The 21639-nt window shown below is 40.1% G+C and overlaps 1 protein-coding gene across 1 annotated transcript in view; it reads right to left on the reverse strand.

The window, feature by feature from the left end:
• ARVCF (ARVCF delta catenin family member) overlaps positions 1-21639 on the reverse strand; it is a 2347833-nt gene that overhangs the window by 1796949 nt on the left and 529245 nt on the right. Inside the window, exon 2 of the mRNA XM_044068704.1 lies at positions 911-1069. Within this exon, the coding sequence (XP_043924639.1) occupies positions 911-1069 (159 nt within the window). The remainder of the gene's footprint in view (positions 1-910; positions 1070-21639) is intronic.

Genomic DNA, 21639 nt, shown 5'->3' on the forward strand with positions numbered 1-21639 from the left:
GGGGGGTGAAGTCACCTACTTAAATACATTAGTTTTTATGCTGTGTTGTCTTTTGGCCTTCCGATTTCTTTCTCTTGGAAAGAAATCGGTGTTTTGGCCATTCAACAAAGTCAGCATTAGACATTTTTGTGTTGAATAAATGTGCTTCAACATTTTGAAATGTCAATATTCTGATATAGACCCACCATACCATACCACTAACACCCAATTACACACACACGTATACACTCTAATACCCTCTCCCCACACCCACTCACCACTTTCCAAGAAATGGCAGTCTGAGATGTGGAACGTTCGACTATCTGAACATTGGTTACAATAACCAGTCACACATGTCATAACTGCTAATATAGCACAGGGACTTCCTTGTATAGTAACTATGTACATTTAACTTACATTTCTTCATCCAGCAGTAGTAACACAGTGCACCAGCACTTTCTGATCCAATCAGTTAATGACTGTACCCACTCCACTAATCATTAATTCTTCCTCTGCTTTTTTTTTATATCCTCCTACTCTCTTCTTCAGCTTTCAGGCCATACTTGTCTTCTGTCTCCTGGATCTTACTTCTCCCCTGTAGAAACTCTTCTGTACAGGCATTAGTGCATTGTATGAATGACTGATACATTAAATGGTTTTAAGTTGTTGGACAATGGCAGACTTTATCCTATGGAGAAGTTCTACAACACAATTGTGTGCACTTACAGCATTTTTACAGTATTGTATTTGAATCTTTTGCTTGTATTTTTGTCATTTCTGCACCACAGTTGTGTGTTAATGAACCAAACCACCCATGTGGTCAACAAGAATAAATATTATTCCTTTTCTCCTCATAACAAGAAATGAATTCATATAATATTTTGAGGAACAGGCATTTTATGTCATTACTACAGGAAGATGATGAGCTTACCTTTGTTTCTGTTCTCCTAGTGGTACCATCCTCTGACATTACCACAGACACATGGGAGGTGGGAGTACCTGGCTCCTCCTCAACAGTGACCATTTCTTCCACCACCTCTGGTGGCTCTTGTATCATCGCCAATGATGTCTGGTTGCTGGGGCTCTGCTCCTGCAAGTAAGAATGTGGAAGATTTTTAACAGCTACAATAACCAGCTTTGTTCAGCACCCATTTACAAAACAGAGATGCACTGTGACAGAATTTACGAACACGTAACTTGGAGAGAGATGTAAAACTGCAAACAGCTCAACATTTCTGCTTTCCCTGTATAACTTAATAAATATACCTTCATGAAATGATATTTCCACTTGAGCTGACTGAGTAATTTAATAGCAAGCTGCGCTTCATAGAAACACCTATACAATAACAAAGGTCTGACGTATAGAGGGTGTTCAGGAGTAAAATGTCTTTGGCTGTATCCTTCACTTTTTAAAACATTTAGTTGCCCTCTGGGTTGTTTGTTTGGTTTGATGAGAGTGCTTGTATCCTGCTGGGTGCTACACCTCCTAATTTTTGTCATGCTTTTCTTCCGTTATACATCCGACTGATTTTGCGATTCCACCAGGGTGGCTTGTTTTTTGGGTTAGTTCTCTACTTCTTCCTGGTGAGTACAGCTGCATCTACGCTGCCATTAACATACTTTTATAGGGTTTTTGTGAACAGTTCTGCATAGGCAGCAGTGTTCTCAGGGTTAATAGGGGCTTGAAATTTTGCCAGGTTCTCACTTAATAGCAGTTAGCTTTAGAGTAGTTCCTGAATATTCCAGGGTTAGCAGGGGGGTCCAGGTTTTATTTTTACTTCAAAGAAGACCATTTTCTGGTCTGACTTTACCAGGGAAGACATTACACTAATGGGTGTGCACTAGGGGCTGTGCAGCACTCTCCTATATTAGTGAGGACCAGATCCAGTATGGTTGCACCTCTGGTTGGTGTACTGACAATTTGGTGCAGGGAGTTTGTGTTTACAAAATCCAGGAATCTCTCTAGTGGAGTAATTAAAGTCACCCATAAATATGGTATTGGGTTGGATGGTGAGTGTTTTCAATAAGTTTAAATATATGGTATGGCTTTCCTGGGTCATAGAGGGTGACCTATAGCTTGCAAGGAAGTGCAAGCCATGTGCCCCACAGAATGCATGAAAAGGAACAGGGTATGGGGAAAGCAGGTTACACTGGCCTGCATAGGCCCTTAGGGTTTGTAGCAGTATGAAATGCTGGAGCACAGCCCCCACCCCCATTATACAGAGTAACACACTGATAGCAAACTGTGACAGCGAACTCCCTTCTCCTTTGCTGAGTGCCAAGTCCTTTTTCAGGCAGCGTGCTAGGTGAAACAAGATTTTATTTTTCTAGTCAGATCAAATTAAGCCAAGCAACAGGCAACCAAGTTATGGAAGTAGGTTACATACAATATAGCATGCTTTTGCATCCTGTTGAATACAGTACTGCAGTGAACTATCAGTCCAGGTCAATATTATACTCGCACACAAACCATATGCTGAGTGGAGACTGAAAACATCTTACTGTTTAAATGGGGGGGGGGGCACCACACAGAATTTTCTTTCAAATGGAGTTTGTCAGGTAGTTTTGTGCATGCATTAGTAAGGAAATATGAACAGTCATCAGCAGATGTTTTCACTCAGAGCCAATAAGTGAAATGGCTCAGAGTGCCACTTAAATTTAACCACTCTTATTTCCATCTAGAGTCTGTCTGCCCACTATCACAGGTAAGAAAATAACACTGGCACACCAATAAGCAAGAAACAGCTTACTTTTACTGTACTTATTTTGTGTGTAGCAAATAGAATTTAGCAAGAAGAAGCTTTTTTTAACTAATAGTTTACTGGGCTTTCTTTGGGCTAAAGAGGTCAGAAGCTCACTGTTACAGAATTTGAGTTACTTCTGCTGATTCATAAAATGCCAACGAACAGGCTGGCATAATGGTTAAAGTGTTTACCTTACAGACATAAGGTGCAGGGTTTGATTCTCACATGGGGTAACTGGCTAGGCTTAAAATGGCCCACAAGGGCAGTTGGCCTAGTACTAACATGAAACTTAAACTTAACAGTTTTATGCAATGATTAGAAGTAGCTTAGGAAATGCTTCTGTCCTAAAATCTTAACACATTTGCCACTTTTTGTGTTTCTTTTCACTGGATGCAATAACTCAGATAGCTACAGTACTGTGTAAAGATGGACAAGGTGGTTAATTCTGTTCTGCAGTATATATTTTATAGTTATGATGCTGTTTCTCTTTGTTCCATGGAGTTTTCTAGTATTAAAGTATGTGGATGTCTGAAATACAGTAATTGAGTGCTTCAGTTTGCTTGGATCAGGTTTGGGTTTTTTGTTTCAGATTCTTTGGTTTTGAGACAAGAATTTTACTGAGTGATTATGCTAAACTGTTAAATGCATTCTGAAGGAAGCGCATGGTACTGAAGGGACATTCAACTTTTAAAGCATTTAACTTCAGGCGAGTTACCATCTTAAATTTCAGTCTGTTTGACAAGCCTCAGTTTGTGTTGTGAAATGTTTGTGGCTAGCACTGGTAGTGACCGATAACACAAGCCGTGTTCCTTTACAAAAATCAAGGGTATCAAGGATATCCAATGAAAAAAGCTTGCACTTTCCCTGTGTTACTACAGTAAGGAATGTAGTTCTCCTTCCCTGCCCATGACAAAGAATAAATACTACTAAACAGACAAGCATTTGCAAACTTGAATAAATGCCTTTGAACATAGGAATAATACGAGGCAAGCAATCACGGGGACCATACAATGTCAGTCTAGCCATATACATCTTTAAGTATACAAACTTAAAAGTTGTTGCCACCCTTATCAAGCACATAGTGCTGCTTACTTCCCAAACTAAGCAAAGCCTTGGATGTTAAGCATGGTGTAAATGTGTGTCTACCCATCCAGTCATCAAGATGTAGCCAAAGTACTACTTTGTTTGATCTGTAGTCCACAGTCTGGGAATATGCTGTGTTAAGAATCTATTCCTATAGTAAATCTTGTTTATTTTTGGTGTAGGTTTATTTGTCTAGTGTGGGTGTTTGTTAAGGTACTGATTTTGCAAAGAAAGAGGAGGTTAGACAAGATTTGGGCTTTCATGGCTCAAAAAGCCAGGTCACCTCAGAGCAGCCAGTAGACTACTGAGTATAAGGAGCATTGTGCTGATTTTTTGGGATAGTTGAAGATTTAAGACCTTTCATTCTCTTGCTTAGAAATCTTTGGTGCCTTTTGAGTTCAACAAAATGCTTGGGTTGTTACATACCAAAGGAATCACTGTATTCCATGATGAGTTTGATAAGGATAGGATGTGACTGCTACATACCAAAAGGGGTACTGTGTTCAATGGTTGGTCTGAGAAGGAAAGAATACAGTGATAGGATGAAGTCTTTGGCATTTGAATATATTCCTTTGGTAATTAAATAGGTCAGAAAGTAGGATTCCTGACTATTTTAGAAATACAGTGATCGAGTGAGAGAGACACTGAGAAAGAGAGAGGGAGTTGTTCACCTAGGTACCCAGCTCTCTTAATAACTATCTGAAGGCAACAAAGTAGGGCAGATTCTTCTGATGAATGTTACTATGCTGCACTTTTCTGTATTTAACTTTAGACCATTTTCAGTACACTTGGTATGTGCAAATTCTAACCCTTGTTAGAGCTGTTTAGTATCAGTGGATAAGTGGATAACTGTAGTCATCAGCAAACTTGGTAAATCATACTTCTGGGACATCGGCTTCAATATCTGCAAAATAGGTGACAAACAAGGCAGGGACTAGCTTGGATCCCTGTGGCACCCCACTTGCTATAATTTTACATTCAGAGAGATTATCAGCAACTTTCACAACCCTGGATCTTTTGTATAGGCAACTCAGAATTTAGTGGACAACATAAGGGTTTACATTAAGTTTGTCTAATTTTTCAATAATTCCTTTTTCGGGAATAGTATCAAAAACTTTGTCCAGGTCAAGATAAGCAGTTTGCACAGCATGACCACTGTCCACAGTCTCTGTAACCTTTTCAAAGAAGCTTAATAGGTTCAGGAGGCAGGACTTGCCCTTCAGAAAATGAAACTGAGTGGGTCTAGTTCAATTAAGTTGCCTTTATCTGTATAAATGAGTTCTGCCAGGATACATTTCATGGCTTTGCATTTAAGGCTAGTGAGGTGATGAGCCTATAATTACCTGGGTCTTTACAGCGGCCACCCTTGTGCAGTGGAGTCACGCTGGCTGTTCTCCAGTCATCAGGGACAAACCCTGTAGACAAGATGAGGTTGAACAGTTTCAGTAGAGGCTCGAATACTGCATACATGGCACTGATGAAAATGTAAACTGGTATGTCGTCTGGTCCCATGGAAGCATTACTTTCTAGCTTTGTAAGTGAAAAGTCCCTAAAGATGGTTTCATTTGTTGATGGGGTAGTACAACTAAGCTTGACAGAGAAGATGACTAATTTCTGGTCAGATTTAACCAGAGATGAGAAGATACAGGTGGGGTACAGGCAGGGGTTAGGTTGGTAAGGTCTAGGTCAAGAATGTTACAGCCTGTAGTGAATAGTTTTACAATTTGCTCCAGTTCATTAGTATTAACAAAGTAAAGGAACGCTGAGCATAACTACATAAATAACTATGTACACATACATATCTTCTTCTTTTGGCTGCTCCCGTTAGGGGTCACCACAGCAGACCAACTGTTTCCATTTCTTCCTATCCTCTGCATCTTGCTCTGTCACACCAACCACATGCATGTCCTCTCTCACCACATCTATAAACCTCATCTTAGCCTCCCTCTTTTCTTGTTATCTGGCAGCTTCATCCTTAGCATCTTTTTCCCAATATACTCTGCATCCCTCCTCAGCACGTCCAAACCAACGTAATCTTGCCTCTCTGGCTTTGTCTCCAAACCTTCCAACCTGGGCTGACCCTCTAATATACTTATTCTTAATCCTGTCCATCCTCGTCACACCCAGTGCAAATCTAACATCTTCAACTCTGCCACGTCAAGCTCTGACTCCTGCCTTTTTGTCAATGCCACTGTCTCCAACCCATATAACCTAGCTGGTCTCACTACCCTCTTGTAGACCTTACCTTTCACTCTTACTGGTACTAGTCTGTCACAAATCACTCATGACACTCTTCTCCACCCACTCCATCCTGCCTGTACTCTCTTCTTCACCTCTCTTCCACTCTCACCATTACTTTGAACTGTTGATCCCAAGTACTTAAACTCATCCACCTTCGCCACCTATATATATATATATATATATATATATATATATATATATATATATATATATATATATATATATATATATATATATATATATATATATATATATATATAAATATATATAAAACTATGATGCAAGTGTGCTAATTAATGCTTGGATAATTAAAATTTCCTAGCAAAAAATTATTTGGTTTTATATAATTAATGCTTCAGAGGTGTTAAGGTAATTTTGATGACTTTGTGGAGGGATCATTGATGGGAATCTGTAGTTCTCAAGGAAGTAATAGCTGGATTTATTAAGATTTATCTAGCGTTCCAGGAGCTCCAAGTTAGGGCTGTGGGTAATTTTATTTGAGGAAATGGTGTTTCTAACAAATACAGATATTCTTCTATAATTACCCATGGGGATGAAGGCAATATAGATGCTAAACCCTGACATGTGGGGAGTGCTGTCATTGAACTGAAACATGTCTCAGTAACTACACAGATATGAATGTGCTCAAGTTGCAGAAGAGCCTCAAGGTTGGGCATCTTTCAGCTTAGACTCCTAGTGCCATAATGATGTTGCCCAAATATGAGTTTCAATCAGGGGTGGCTCGTGCTATAGGACTGCAGCCCTCCCACCTACAAACAAAAAGAAAACAAACCATGAAACATAAAATTAAGAAAACAAAAAATTTTATTTTTCACGAGTCCCGGAACTCCGCGCATGCACGGATGCACTCAGACTGCCCCGCAGATGCCCAGGAATCTGTGCGAACTCAGACTGCCTGAGTCAGCAGTCCAGATACAGGGAAGGCATTTCTGCCCCGCAGATGTCCAGGAATCTGTGCGGTAACAACCGCAGAGGAGCTCCGGACTGCTTCATCAGCAGACAGGACCAATCAGGAGAGAGGTGAGGTGAGTTTTAAGCTCTCGCAGGGGATTACGGGCTTGGGACTGTTGCTTCATGGATTCGGGTCTGGACATGGACACATTTAAACAGGTAGGTGTGCGGCTTGGATTTTACTGCTTCGGTCTGGACACATTTAAACAGGTGTGTGTGTGTTGCTATATACTGGTGGCTAGAGCAAATTCATGGTGGTGTGTAGGGAATATCTCAGGCTTGAACCCTGTAACTTGTATGCAGGTGTTAAGGGCCTGAATTCCCTACCCACCACCATTTGTAAAAAATTTGCAGATTTTTGCCTCATATTTGATCTGATCTGTTCCTCATAATATCTGTGGTTTCTAAATGTTTAAATGCTTGATATTTGATGGTGCAGTGGTAGCATTGTTGCCTCACAGCTGCAGGTTCTCAGGTTTGATTCTTGGCTGGGGTGCCTTCTATGTGGGGTCTGCATCTTCTCCCTGTGTTTTTGTGGGTTTGCTTTTGTTTCCTCCCATGTTACAAAGACATGTCTGCATTATTTCTTCCTGGGCCTCTGCTGAAAATTGTTTTTTTTTTCCAAGTCAGACTGTCCTGTTTAACAAATGTTAAATAAAATTGACAGGCATTTAAATTTCAGACTTCAGGTTTCTGAATGATTAACTCCTTACATAGTTGATGGTGCAGTGGTAGCATTGTTGCCTCACAGCAATAGGTTTTCTGGTTTGATTCTTGGCTGAGGTGCCTTCTGTGTGGAGTCTGCCTCTCCTCCCTGTGTTTGTGTGGATTTTCTCTGGTGTCCTGCTATTTTACAAAGACGTGTATTTCACCCTGGGCATCTGCTGAAAATTGTTTTTGTTCAGTCAGAAGTAAAATTGACAGGCATTTGAATTTCAGACCTCATATTCTTCAGGAAATACATAGTGACACAACCTTTTATTCTAGCAATTTTCTAAGTTTATAAGATGAATATTTGAAATGTGTCCCTATTTTTGGGACTGTATTCCCCCATTATTGGCTTTGTCCAGGTTTTTTGTGCTAAGGTTGACAGCTATGGCAAAAACTGAATTCAGTGAATATGTTTGAGGGCTGTATTCCCTAATTACTGGGTTTGTCCAGGTGTTTTGTGCTAAGAGGTTGACAGCTATGGTGAGAACTGAATTCACTAAATGATAGCCATTTAAGTTTCAGTCTTCCTCTCTTTCACAAAGCAGCTGATACGGCGTAGTGGTATGTTGCTCTGACTGTTTTGTACAAGGACCTTGGCAGTTAAATGTATGGTGGTAGCACAGTATTTTTCTTTCACAATGCAGCTGATATGGTGTAGTGGTATGTTGCTCTGACTGTTTTGCACAGGGACCTTGGCAGTAAAATGTATGGTGGTAACACATCATTTTATTCTAGCAACTTTCCAAGATTACACAAGCAATGTTTAATGTGTCCCTGGTTTTTGGGCTTTTGACCCCCCCACCCCCCCAATACATTTTGGCTTTTTCCATATTTCTTGTGCTGCGAAGTTGAGATGCAGTTGAGTATTGATTAGATTTTACAAGGAGCTGAGAGCTGCAGGGGAAGAGAAGTTTAGTGCTGCTTATGCCAAGTCTGCTTGCACTGTTAATAGCACAACAGGTTGTGTACTTGCTTATGATGCAGAAGGCTGTGGGTTCTACTCCCACAAGGGGTGGATGCTGCCGTACTGAAAATGTCTTCCTTGGAGAAGATACTATGAGTCTGTTATCAGTTTGCTATCCATTTCCTATTGCAATATTACTAGCTTATCATTTTTTTAATGTAATATAGGCAATTTATTCCTCAGGGGCAACAGACACTTTACTTTTTGATGAAACTATGAAATATAAAGGTGTTTGCTAGCAGCAACCTCTTCATTAGTTACAGATTTCTTTAATGTGGAATTATTTAGATGACTTTTACTACTTCAGAGATTGTGCATATTTACTGATAATTGTGGAACTGTAGAATTGTGCAGATTTACTAATAATAGTGGACTGTAGAAGTTTGAGTAGACTTTTATGATGGAAATGTTCTGAACTGGGCGGTTTTGTCATTATGGGTGCATGCATTTTGTTTCATTGTTTAATAAATTTAAAAAACCCTCTAACAACTGTACTGTATTGTACACGGAATATAATTTAGTACAATCAGGAAGGTGTATCAAAGAGCACATGTATGTTTCATATGCAAGGGGCCTATGACTTGAAAACAGCCCAGAATTAATCTTTATCTGTCACTGGCAAAATGTATTTTCTTTGAATGTGGGTTTCAATGAATATGAGTTTCAAGGGCAGAGAAGTTTTAATGCTAAGTCTGTTTTCATTGTGAGACTGCATTGCTTTGTTTAGCAGATGTCTTAGTGTTTGTGCTGTAAAATGCAAAATAAAACTTTCAAATGAAGTCCAAATCATCAAAGAAGCAAAGCAGTATGCACATTAGTGTTTATGGTAAATGGAGTGAAATAGCCAAGTAATGGATCATTGGAATGTTTGCAGGGGGGGGAGGCTCCATTCGACCATGATTTTGTGATGGGGAAGCGCGTCAAACTCAGACAGCCCCAGCTGAACTATACCTCCTAACTGTACAGATTTTCAAAGAATGAATAGATTTTTGCTTCTTATTTTTGATTTGTTCCTCATACAATTTGTGGCTTTCTGGCAAATCATTTAGGAATTAAGTCACTAAATAATGACACACTGAGTTTCAGACTTCATAACCTTCAGAAAAATGCATGCTAAAGTAATCAACTGTCTCAGTTTATACAAGAGCAATTTTCAGTACTGTTTATACGTTCCCCCAATATATTTGGCCTTGTCCAGATTTATTGCATTAACAGGTTGAGAGGTACATGCAAATAAATTGCTTTATAGAATTAGGCATAGCCAAACCTCTCAACTGTCCCCGATTTTGGCTCAAAATGTTGCTCTTCCCCCTAATAATCCCTCCGTAAAATAGCAATTTTGGAAGAAAACATGGAGGGTTTACAATTAAGAAATAACTGTAATAATCAGAGTTATAGATTACTTTTATTTCAGAAATGCATGTAGATTCTTTTATTTTGTCAGCTGCTCAAGTTAGTAGCACTAATATTAAAGTGTCTGCATGTAGATTCTTTTATTTTGTCAGCTGCTCAAGTTAGCAGCACTAATATTAAAGTGTCCCTTCTCTGACAAGTTCCCAGCTGTATTGTGTGGCTATTTTATATTTTTGCATCACATTTTTGGTCCATTTTTCATAAAATTGTGTTTTTTTGGCACATTAGTGACAAATCATTAAAGACTGAAGTTAGAAAAAAATAATGACAAATATCTGAGTTTCAGATTTCATACCCTTCAGAAAATTCATACTAATGCAAGACCTATTCTATTATCTTTCTAAGTTTATAAGAGCAATATTTAAAAAATGTCCTTAGTTTTGGGCCTTTGTCCCACTTCTATGTCCAGATTTCTTGCTCTGAGGTTGAGAGGTATGACAAATGTGTCAGGGCAATCACAGTCAGCCAGAGACATTTCAAATTGTGACATACTTGTTGCACCCCACTCCCCCATATAGTGACCCTGGATGTGTCCAAGCAAGGCAAGGAGTAGTTATGCAGTGTAAATGTGCAAAGTATCCCCCCATCCAAGTTAGACACAAGTACTACAGTGGCTTTTCATCTGTCCTTGATTTTACAGAATGGTCTGGTTTGTCATATTTTTGTACTGTTGATTTATGCTTATTACTCAAAGCGCCTGTTGCTCTGTGTTTAAGTAGCAATGCTTTATTGACCATCAGGGTAAGCTTGTCTGAGATTGTAAGATGCAAGTAAGCTTTAATAAGCATACTGTTAAAGAATTGCCAACATTGAAAGCCTTTCTGTTGTTGCCATGCAGAGAATACTTAACTAGATAATGTATAAGCCTTGGGTATTGAAATGCATATGACAGTATTTGTAATAAAGGACAGGATTACATTATTTTAAGAAGCTCATTACACTTGTTGGAGACTTCCAGTCATCTCTGCAGGCTTTACCCATAAACTAAACAGAATGCCAATCATGTGTGGTCCATAACTTGTACAGTAATCCTTTAAGCAATGTATCTTGAGCTTTTTTCTTGTTTGCTTTTCATTTTTTACTTTGATCATGTTTTCCCCATGAAACAAGTAGATAGTTGTCAGGCAGCAAGTGTTTTTTGGATAAGAAACATTTTTACAAGTGGGGGCATCACAGAGATTTCTACTTTCAGCGTGTTACTTGGTACTTTAATGAAGCTGAATATAAATTATAATTAGAACTGCAGTGCAAAGAGAAGTGATTTGAGTTAAGTGCTGCTTGTTTTTCTTATACTTGATTTTCACTGGCATTCCAGTAATGTATTTAAAAAGTAATTTATTTTTTCATGCATCACAACCTTTTTGTTTCCATCTAGAAGTAAGCTGTCATGCAGCCAATGCACTGAAATATTTTTATTCGTCTACACTTCATTTTGTCTTGATTGGACTCTCATAATGACGGTTTGGCACCCAGGGCAACATATTTAATTAAAGTTAGTTTTTGTGGTTTTAAGCACAGCCCCTCCCCTTTCTAGTTGGCCACACCCCTTCCAATTGACCCCACCCATTCAGCTATCTCCTGCAGCACCCCTTTGATTTGAAGTCACCAGCCGACACTGGTTTCAATCTGTTATGTAGGAATGTCCATTAAGGGGACTCCGTCTAAAATGCTTTAGCTGGTATGTGGAAGTACTGTTAAGAAAGCAGTAAGCCATCCCAGGCAAAATAGGAAGTCTTATCCACCATCTCATTCCAGAATGACACATTGTCCCCTCCCAAAAGTGGCACTAATTATGTAAAATAAATTGTTAAATCCAGCTTATGTTGTCTTAGTATCTAGGCATAATTCTTGGTGAAGGCAAGATACTATTAAAAAACAGTGCCTTTCCCGATTCTAACATATACATCGTAAGTTCTACAATGTGTCTCTGCATGTCCTTCTTGGTGGAGCACCTCAGGTCATTCACTCGTACATGGGCCATATTTATGTGGTTTAAGGATAGAGAGCTCTGGTAACATCACAGATTCTGGCACTAATCAAGAATCTTGCAGCCTCACTGTTCTCCATTTTGTTGTGTGTGGAGTCTGCATGCCTAACTATAGAGTCAATTATAACTAAAACATTACCTTGAATGAAATCAAATTTAGTGGGCCTTATGGGTTTAGGAATAACAACCAAAACTGAGAAAAACACACTTTATAATAGCAAAGCTTTCGGATAAAATCCTTCCTCAATACTAATACAAACAAATCTAAAAACCAAATGGTTTAAATACAGGTCACTGAAGTCACATGACCAGCAGTCCAAAAATCATGTGACCACAAGTATATAAAACAAATCATTAAAATTAGAAAAATTAGAAAAAAAACATTAAAAAACATAACATTATCGCAACCTAGTATGTTGCAATTTAACAAGAACAGGTTTCAAGGTAATCATATTATTTAAACCTGGAAAATGGTCAGAGTTCAACCTAAGAATCCACTCATACTCTTTTAATTCAAGTAAATTACCACTATCACCACCTCTGGCAGGAGGTCAGATTAAATCAATAACTCTAAAGGAGAATCTATGCTCAATACCTGAATCAACTATGTGCTTATACAAGGCATTACTGTCAATGGCCCTTCTAATCTCCGATTTGTGTTCAATGATGCGTTCTTTTAGCTTTCTAGTGGTCTTACCCACATAGAATGCAGTACATTTCACACAATTAGCTAAGTACACCACATTAGATGTAACACAAGTGGTAGAAAAATTAAACTGATAAACTTTACCACTAATAGGATGTTTGAACTTATCACTGCAACCAACCACATTATCAGAACAGCAGGAACAATTCAAACAACCATACGTGCCGGGCTTAGTGGTAAAAGTCCTCTCTAAAGGCCTGAAAAAATCTTTGTAACATGACATATTCTTCAAGGACTTCATATTTCTATATGAGAAAAAAGGCCTGTCACCAAGAATGTCTTTAATCTCACTAGAGGCCATTAGTACAACCCAATTCCTCTGTATTATTTGTTTTACAAAACAAGTCAAGGTATTATAACTAGTAAGATACCTAGTGCATACTTTTGAACATTCTAGGTTAACAGAACCAACATCATCCCCAAGAAAAATCGGCTTCAATATTGTCTTCCTATTAACTAAAACTTTATTTTTTAAATCTAAAACTAGTTTAGAATCATAACCACTATCCAGAAACTCTTTGGACATCTCATCCAACTGTAAATTAAATGTAGCATCATCAGTATTTAATCTACTAACTCTATTAAACTGTGAAGTAACAATCCCCTTAAAGACATGTGGGGCATGCATGCTGGAATAATTAATGTATCTATCAGAGTTTATCTCCTTTGTGAATACTGGTATGGATAAAACCCTCACGTAGTTGTATCTTAACATCCAAGAAATTAATCTCACTATCAGAGGCATCCATCTTAAATTTCAAGAAACTGGTGGTTGCATTTAAATAATGAACAAATTCATTCAACTGTGAAAGGGAACCTTTCCAAACCATAAAACAATCATCAACGAAACGTTGATAAAAACATATATTACTTACAAAAGAATTATCCAAATTATAAATATAAGCTTTCTCCCATTGGTATAACACCAAGTTGGCATAAGTGTTAGCCACAGAAGTACCCACGGCTACACCAGTGAGTTGCAAATATAAGCATTCATCAAACAGAAAAATATTGTTCCTCAAAACTACATCTTGGTGACAGGCCTTTTTTCTCATATAGAAATATGAAGTCCTTGAAGAATATGTTATGTTACAAAGATTTTTTCAGGCCTGTAGAGAGGACTTTTACCACTAAGCCCGGCACGCATGGTTGTTTGAATTGTTCCTGCTGTTCTGATATTGTGGTTGGTTGCAGTGATATGTTCAAACATCCTATTAGTGGTAAAGTTTATCAGTTTAATTTTTCTACTTTTTCTAATTTTCTAATTTTTGCCCCTCTGAGATACTGCTTGAGCAGAGGATGAGAGAAGAGGGGTGGTTCTGTGTTACAGTGAGCTGAAATAGCTGAGGCGTGGATTTTAATGGAGGAAAAAGACAGACCCTTGTGAAGCATCTCAGTTAAGTATTGCAAAATCTGAGGTAAATTGGGCGCTGCTGTGCTCATCCCTAAAGATTGGTTCCAGGCACAGAATCTTTTCCATTTATCAGCATAAGATTTTCTAGTACTAGGTCTCCTCACCTCTAAGAGGATATCCATCACAGGTTTGCTGAGGGATGCTAAGGGTGAATTTAAGTGATTAGCCAGGCTGCAACGTTCAATGTTGGAAACTGAGGATGCAGAATTTGGTTCTCCTGCTGAGACAGCAGGGAAGGGGTCGGAGGCAGGTGCCATGGAGGTATTTGCGATGCACTGCGCAGGAGGGGGTACCAGTGTTGGCACGGCCAGTCTGGAACCATCAAAATCATCCTTGGATTGTCCTGTTTGACTTTTAGTAGAACTTTGGAAAGCAGAGGCAGAGGGGGAAAGGCACAGACTGATAGGTTTTTCCACCTGAATGACAGAGCATCCACTTTCCAGGCTTGTTTGTGGGAAGTTCTTGTGCAAAATGTGTCCAGCTGGTAGTTCTGGGGGGAGGCAAATAGATCTATGTCTGGGCACCCACATTCGCTTGTCAACATGTTGAAAATCCGTGGTTCCAGTTTCCACTCATTGGTCCAAGAGGTTTCTGCTTAGTCCATCTGCCAGTGTATTCAATTTTCCTGTCAGGAATTGAGTTTGTAGATGTACTTGGTAGCTCAAGGCTGTGTTCCATAATGCCATGGCTAGTCTGCAGAGGGGGAAGGAATGTGTACCCCCCTGCTTGTTTATGTAACACATAACCGTGGTGTTGTCCATCTTTACCATTAGTTGTCCTGGAAGAATTTAGTCCTTGAAGGCTGTGAGAGCATTCTGTACAGCTAACATTTCTTTTTGATTGATATGTAGGTGCATTTGACTTGGGTTCCATTTGCCCTGAATGCACTTTTCTGCCAGGTGAGCCCCCCATGCATAGTCTGATGCATCTGTAGTTAAGGTTTGGGCGGCAGGGAGTAGTGTGAATGACAGTCCCCTGTTTAGGTGGAACACCAGGCATAGGCAAGGTATGACAGGAATCATTGTTTCCAGGCTGTGACAATGCTGACTCCATAGACTTTTTAGATACCACTGAAGTTTCCTTATATGCAGTCTTGCATATGGAATTAGAAGAAAGCAAGAGGTCATGAACCCCAAGGCTTGCAGTACTTGTCTTGCAGATAGCAGGGTTTTTGTGGCCACCTGTTTGAAGTAAGTTACCAAATGAATTTGCTTTTCTGGCATGAGGAAAGCCATCTGGGCAGTTGTATTCAAGCTTGCACCCAGGAATGTAATCTGTTGACAGGGTATCAGTTGTGATTTCTTTTCATTTATGGTGTACCCCAGACAAGTTAGAACCTTTTATACAAACGCCAGATGATCTATAAGTATGCCCTGGTTTTCTGCCTGAATTAGACAATCGTCCAGGTATGGATATATTTGAATATTTCTTTGCCTGCAAAATGCAATTACTGGAGCCAGGCACTTTGTGAATACCCTGGGTGCAGTAGACAAGCCAAAGGGCAGTGCAGAGAACTGATAATGCAAGTAGCCTGCTTTGAAGCGTAGGTATCTTCTGCAAGATTCTCTGATTGCGGTGTGCAGGTATGCTTCTTTTAAATCTAGAGTTGCTAGCCAGGCGTCTTTGCCTAGCATAGGAAGAAACTGGTAAAGAGTCAACATCTTGAATTTTGGAATCTCCGGAAAGGTGTTTAGAGTAGACAGGTCCAGTATTGGACGCCATGATGTGTCTTTTCTGGGTACCAGGAAAAGCCTGGAATAGAAACCTTGTCCCTTTTCCTCTTCTGGTGCCAGTTGAATAGCCCCCATGCTTAAGAGGGAAAGTACTTGTTTTTGAGCCTCTGCCCACTGATTTGGGGGCAGATCTGGCCACCCATTTGGTGTTGACAATGTGTGGAAATGAAATCTGTATCCCTGGGACACTATATTTAAAACCCATTTGTCCTGGGTTATGAGTTCCCAGTTCTTTGCATGAAGAGCAATCTTTCCCCCCAAAGGGGCGGTTAAGAGATAACTGCTTGGTAATTTTAAAAGGAAGTCATTGAGACTTTACTATAACTGTGTCTTGTTATTTCCAGATTTGGAAGTGGAGGCCCCACACAGCTTAGTTCTGAGTGTCCCCTGGGACTGAAACCTGGGGTTTTTGTTGTGTCTGGGTTTGGCTTGAGAGGATCTGGAAGGGGCTGGAAAGAACCAATTCTTAGTAGGCCAGTGCCTACTAAATCTTGGAGGTTGCACTTGTAAGAAATCGAACAGTTTGCATAGATTTAGCTTTATCTTCCATATTTTTTAGAACTTCTTCAGCCTTATTGCCAAACAGGTGGTCCTGATTTAAAGGAGCATCCAACAATTTAGCTTTAACATGATCAGGCAAAGATTGCTCCTTAAGCCAAGCATGCCTTCTAAGCACAGACCTAGAAACAGCAGCCCTGCAGGAGACCTCTAAAGAATCAAAACCACATTGCAAAGTATATTTTCCAACTTTTTCAGCAGACTCCATTAAGTCCTGTAAATCTTTATTTTCCACACAGTTGGGAATCAACATTGTTTTCTGTTTAAGCAGTCCAATAATATGCTGTTGATATTTTAACATATGAAATTGGCAGTTTAAAGCTCTGACTGCCAAGGTAGCAGAAGTATAAACCTTTTTACGCCCTCTATCCAGCACCCTGGAGTCTCTATCAGAAGGGGTAGGATTTTTAGCAGTAGAAGCCTTAATGCTATTTGGTCCCTGAGAAATGGTTTCTGGATCTGTAACAGGATTTTTGAAAAGGAACTTGTGGGACTCAGGAACCCTGTAGTATGTCAGGTTTACTAGAAGCCCGGAGGCAGGGAATCAGGAGCCATACTGGATTCCGAGAACACATAATCAACAATGTCTAGTACAGAAGGTATAGCCAAAGGCCTATGCTGAGGTAGAAGAAGGAAATCCCTAAGCCTCTTTCTTGAATCAGAAAATTCCTGGCTTTCCCAATGGAAATGCTCCCTTAAAGTATGTAAAGTTTCCCCAAAAGAAAAATCCTCAGGAGGGGAAGCAGAGGGAATGGAATCCTCTGCATCAGAATCTTTGTAAGTAGATATGGACAAATCCAGGTCATTAGAAGAGTCAGAAGAAACAGAATCCTGATCAGAAGATTCATAATCAAGCTCATCCATAGGCCTCTTGGGGGGGGGGGGGATTGACTACCCCTGATTAGAGTAATTAGATCTTCAGCCATTTTTATAATTTGTTTTTTAGGCATAAGGTCCTGAACATGTGGCCTGGGCATCAGTTTTTTATACATGGATCGTGATTTAGGCCTTAGTAATGAAGGCGGTGTCAATTTAATATGCAAGTCTGTAGGCCTGAATACACCCTCAGAAGCCAGTGCCTGCACAGCAGCTCCGGACCCATCCAAGGTAGAGACATCCGCGGGTTCCATAGGTGAAGCATCTCATGGCCCTCTGAATGAGTCTCAGTGGAGGCCTGCGAATCAGAAGTAGCGGGTATCAGGGGCTGCGAAAGTGCCTCACTGAGTACTGAGTACTGGAGAACTGGCAACTGGCTTAGGAGAAGCGTCTTTGGCAGTTTTGGACCTCGGCAGCCTGTCTCTGTCTTTATCTTTGCATTTTTTCGGAATCCCGGTAGTCGGATGGCTAACCAACGACATTTTTGGATAATTAAACCAAGAATCGAAATATTTAGATGCAAAAATGTACCGACGAGGGATAGTGCGCTGATTAAATAAAGCACAAAACAGATAGCAAGGTACGTCATGGTCAGGGCCTAGGCAATGAATACAGTACGAATGAAAATCTTTATGAGGTATTTGCTTTCCACAAGTAATGCAATTATTAACTTTTACTGACATCAGTAACAAGCAAGAAAAGTTTCCCCAACGGGGTACTTAGCTTTAAGTTGAATACTTCGGTTCAGAAACTCGAAAACAAAAATTTCAGGAGTTGGCCAACCGGCACTTGTGAACCGCTTCAGCTTCGGGCACCGCACGGCAAGAAAGACTGATGTAATGGCGTCAGCTACATGTTTTATACCCCTGACATCATGGAAGAAGGGACAGCAACAGACGCAGGACCCAAGACTTTGTTAATCAGGCCGACTGAGGGCAACCTGCCAGCAGATTACGCAAATGTAATGGCTGCAACATTGAAACATGAAGAACATCTATAGTTATCTGGCATCTACAAATCCCCATGGCTGCCGGTTAACTGAGAGTTTACTGTAAATACCTGCTGAAAAGATAGAATTTACCTATTGGTAATCCTGACATTACTAGTGCTGGTCCCACCACAGCTTCAAAGTCCTAGGAATCAAAGTCTGCTCCTTCTCTCACCAGAAGCAGAAAGTAGCACTAATTTCATAAAGGTTCCTGAGAAGTAGGTCACAGGCTCTTTGGTGATCAACAGTTCTCTCCAAGATGTTGCAGGGGTTTGTAGGTTTGTTGTAGCCTCCTGCTGCTACATGCCCTGGCTAGCATGGTCAGCAGCTCAGCACAAGGGCAACACAGGCTGTACAACAATTCAGAATTAAAACTGAAGTAGTTTCCAACACAACAAAAATGGCAGACCAATCAGGGAAGTACGATTTGCGCTGCTCACTCAAAGACAGTCAGGAACTAATGACACTCTGCTTCCTCTCTCACTAGATGTACCGGTAACACTAATCCCAAACTGGCAATTAAGAATTAGTTATCAGGCCTCCTAGCAACTGGTAGTCTCTAGGAATTCTGGGAAATAATGTCTCTGCTCTTTCTCTGACCAGGAGCAAATCAGAAGCAAGACCGCATACAACATTTACAGTACATAGAAAGTGCTTTATGTGGATTTCAAATTATCAAGATGTATAGGGCCATGCTAGACCAGTATTTCTTTTAAAATGCATATAATGGAGTTTTAGCAAACAAACAAATTCTGTTTACAGTCTCTCTATACAGCTTACTGCATGGAGGCTGGACACTCTGATATGACATATGTATTGTTGGTAGTTCTACAGAGTTAGCTGGCACTACAGACATGGTGTTCGCTGGAGAAAGTGTCTACAAATCAAGTAAGTGGACTAAAGCTCTTTTATTATGCACAAAACCAGTCCAATGTGTATGTTTCAGTTAACACAGAATAAAAAGATACTTTTGTATCTCCTGTAGTGCATACATAAAGGTTCCATGTAACAAGAGTTTTGTACTAATGGAATGTGGTGATCAAACTGGTTTTCAGAGAGTAGTGTCATTTAGAAGAGAAAAAGCAACTTTTCATGTTCCAGGAAGAGGGGGTTCTTTACCACTGATGCAGGCGCCCTCTGGTCAAAATCCACTAATCTCTACATCCCCACCAAAGGTTTTATAAAGCTGGCACTCGTACTGAAAGGATGTACAGTCTTCTTTTTCTTTCGGCTTTTCCCAGTTAGGAGTTGCCACAGTTGATCACATGTCCGCTCATGATTGGCAGTGGAGTTTTACAGTGTCGAGTTGCCAGCCCGGCACCCAACCTTCCACAGAAGGCACAGACACGCACACACTCAAGCCTAGGGCCAATTTAGAGTGTCCAATCCACCTACAGCATGTCCTTGGGGTGTGGGAGGAAACCGGAGGAAACCCACGCAACCACAGGGAGGACATGCAGACTCCACACAGAAGGCACACCAGCCAAGGATTGAACCAGAGAACCTCTTGCTGTGAGGCAACAACGCTAACCGCTGCACCACTGTGGCCGCCCAGTGCAGTACATTAAAATAAATCCTTAGCTTTCCTTAAATAACTGTCAGTATTTAAAAGAAAAATGAACTGCAGTACAGCTTTAAAGAATAGCATCTATCCTCTCACCTCATGATACAACTGCAGAACAAAGTACAACCTGAGATGGCTCAACATTCTATCACTGATTCTGTATTAACTATATGGAGACTAATGGGTAAGCTTCATATTCACAAAAGTCCTTTATTTGTGAATATTACTTTTTTTGCTTTCAGAGAACTGTGCTCATGGAAAACAACATTGTGTTACAAGTACACAATGTGTCCCTATAGCAGAAACACATGTGGAGTTGTCAGCATGAGAATGGAGTGATATGAGGAAGAGTGAGGTAGCAAGGAACAGCAGCAGTAAACTGGCAGATCTAGGGCATAGTCAGCCTTTATAACTGCAAATCCTTTGCTACCTCAGAGAAAAAGTAAACAAATCACTGCATGTGTAAAATTCTGTTTGTAGCTTACACCAACAGTTTTATCTTCATAAAAAAGGCTTAATCTTTTATAAGTTAATTTGGCAGTGTATCGCATCACTTTACTTGGGCTAGTGCAATGCAGTTATGAATATATTATTTACATATTTTTATCTATGTTATTCAACCCAGTTTCAGCCTACTTTAAGTGAAGGTTCAGGAAGTAAAGCTCCAAAGAGAGACACATGGCAAGAAAAGAACGAGAAGTTATTCAGCAATTTACACGTATGTGGTGTAATACACAATGCATAACAAACATACATCGCATTAATAATACAGTATGGGCATAAATGTACCAAAGTTCCTCCTCCCTACTTTTTTGAGTAGATTCAACTGTAGGCTTGGGTATTACAAGCAGCACAGAAAGGAATTCTGTGAGCACACTGTATAGGTGTAAAGGTTTTTTTTCTTGTCACATTTCCCAGTCCATATAGCCTTGCTTTAGACTGAGCTGAAGTACTGAACAGTGCGGTGAGTAACCTATGACTTGAATGAAACCCAGCTGGGATGGTGGAAAAGAAACGTATACTATAGAATTAGAACAGAACAAACAATAGATTAAAAATGTTTCACACTAGACTTTATCTCACTCCCCCCCAAAGCCTAAAACTGTTAATAACGAAGCCTCACGGATTCTTCACTGCAAAATCTGAAGCTCAATCACCCTTAACTCAGACAGAAGCCTTTATTTAATGGATATGGACTGTTAAAAGGAATTTCAGTTTGTGAATGCATTTCTTCACAACAGAAAAATGACTGGATTTCAACCTGTGTCAGCACTGATTCATGTTCAAGAAGAGCATTTTCTGTCTCTGCCCTACTTGGGGGAAGGGTCAATGTAGGGGAGCCCCCCCATCCCCACGAGACAGAAGTTGCTCCTATAAGACCATGCTCTTTGTGTGAGTGTACAAATGCAGTCACAAGGATGAGCCGACAGACTCCTTCCTCCAAGCTTAAGAGGAAAAGTGAACAATTCCCTCACCGGATCCGCATCTTCACTACCTGATTCAAACAGAGGACCCATACTTCCAGCGCCCTGTTTAAAGGTATAGACTCAAGCAGCACAACTGGAAGTAGCATCTAGAAAGATGTTTGCAAAAGCCTTCTAACAACTCCGAAATACAGCTAGCTAGCTATGTCAAATCCCAAATTGGCTGCGATGTTCAAAGAAGGTAAAGCACCAGGTGGTGGTAATAGGAACAGCATCTGTCAC

Source organism: Protopterus annectens, chromosome 4.part0, assembly GCF_019279795.1.
Source record: "Protopterus annectens isolate FY-2018-M chromosome 4.part0, PAN1.0, whole genome shotgun sequence".
NCBI lineage: Eukaryota > Metazoa > Chordata > Ceratodontiformes > Protopteridae > Protopterus > Protopterus annectens.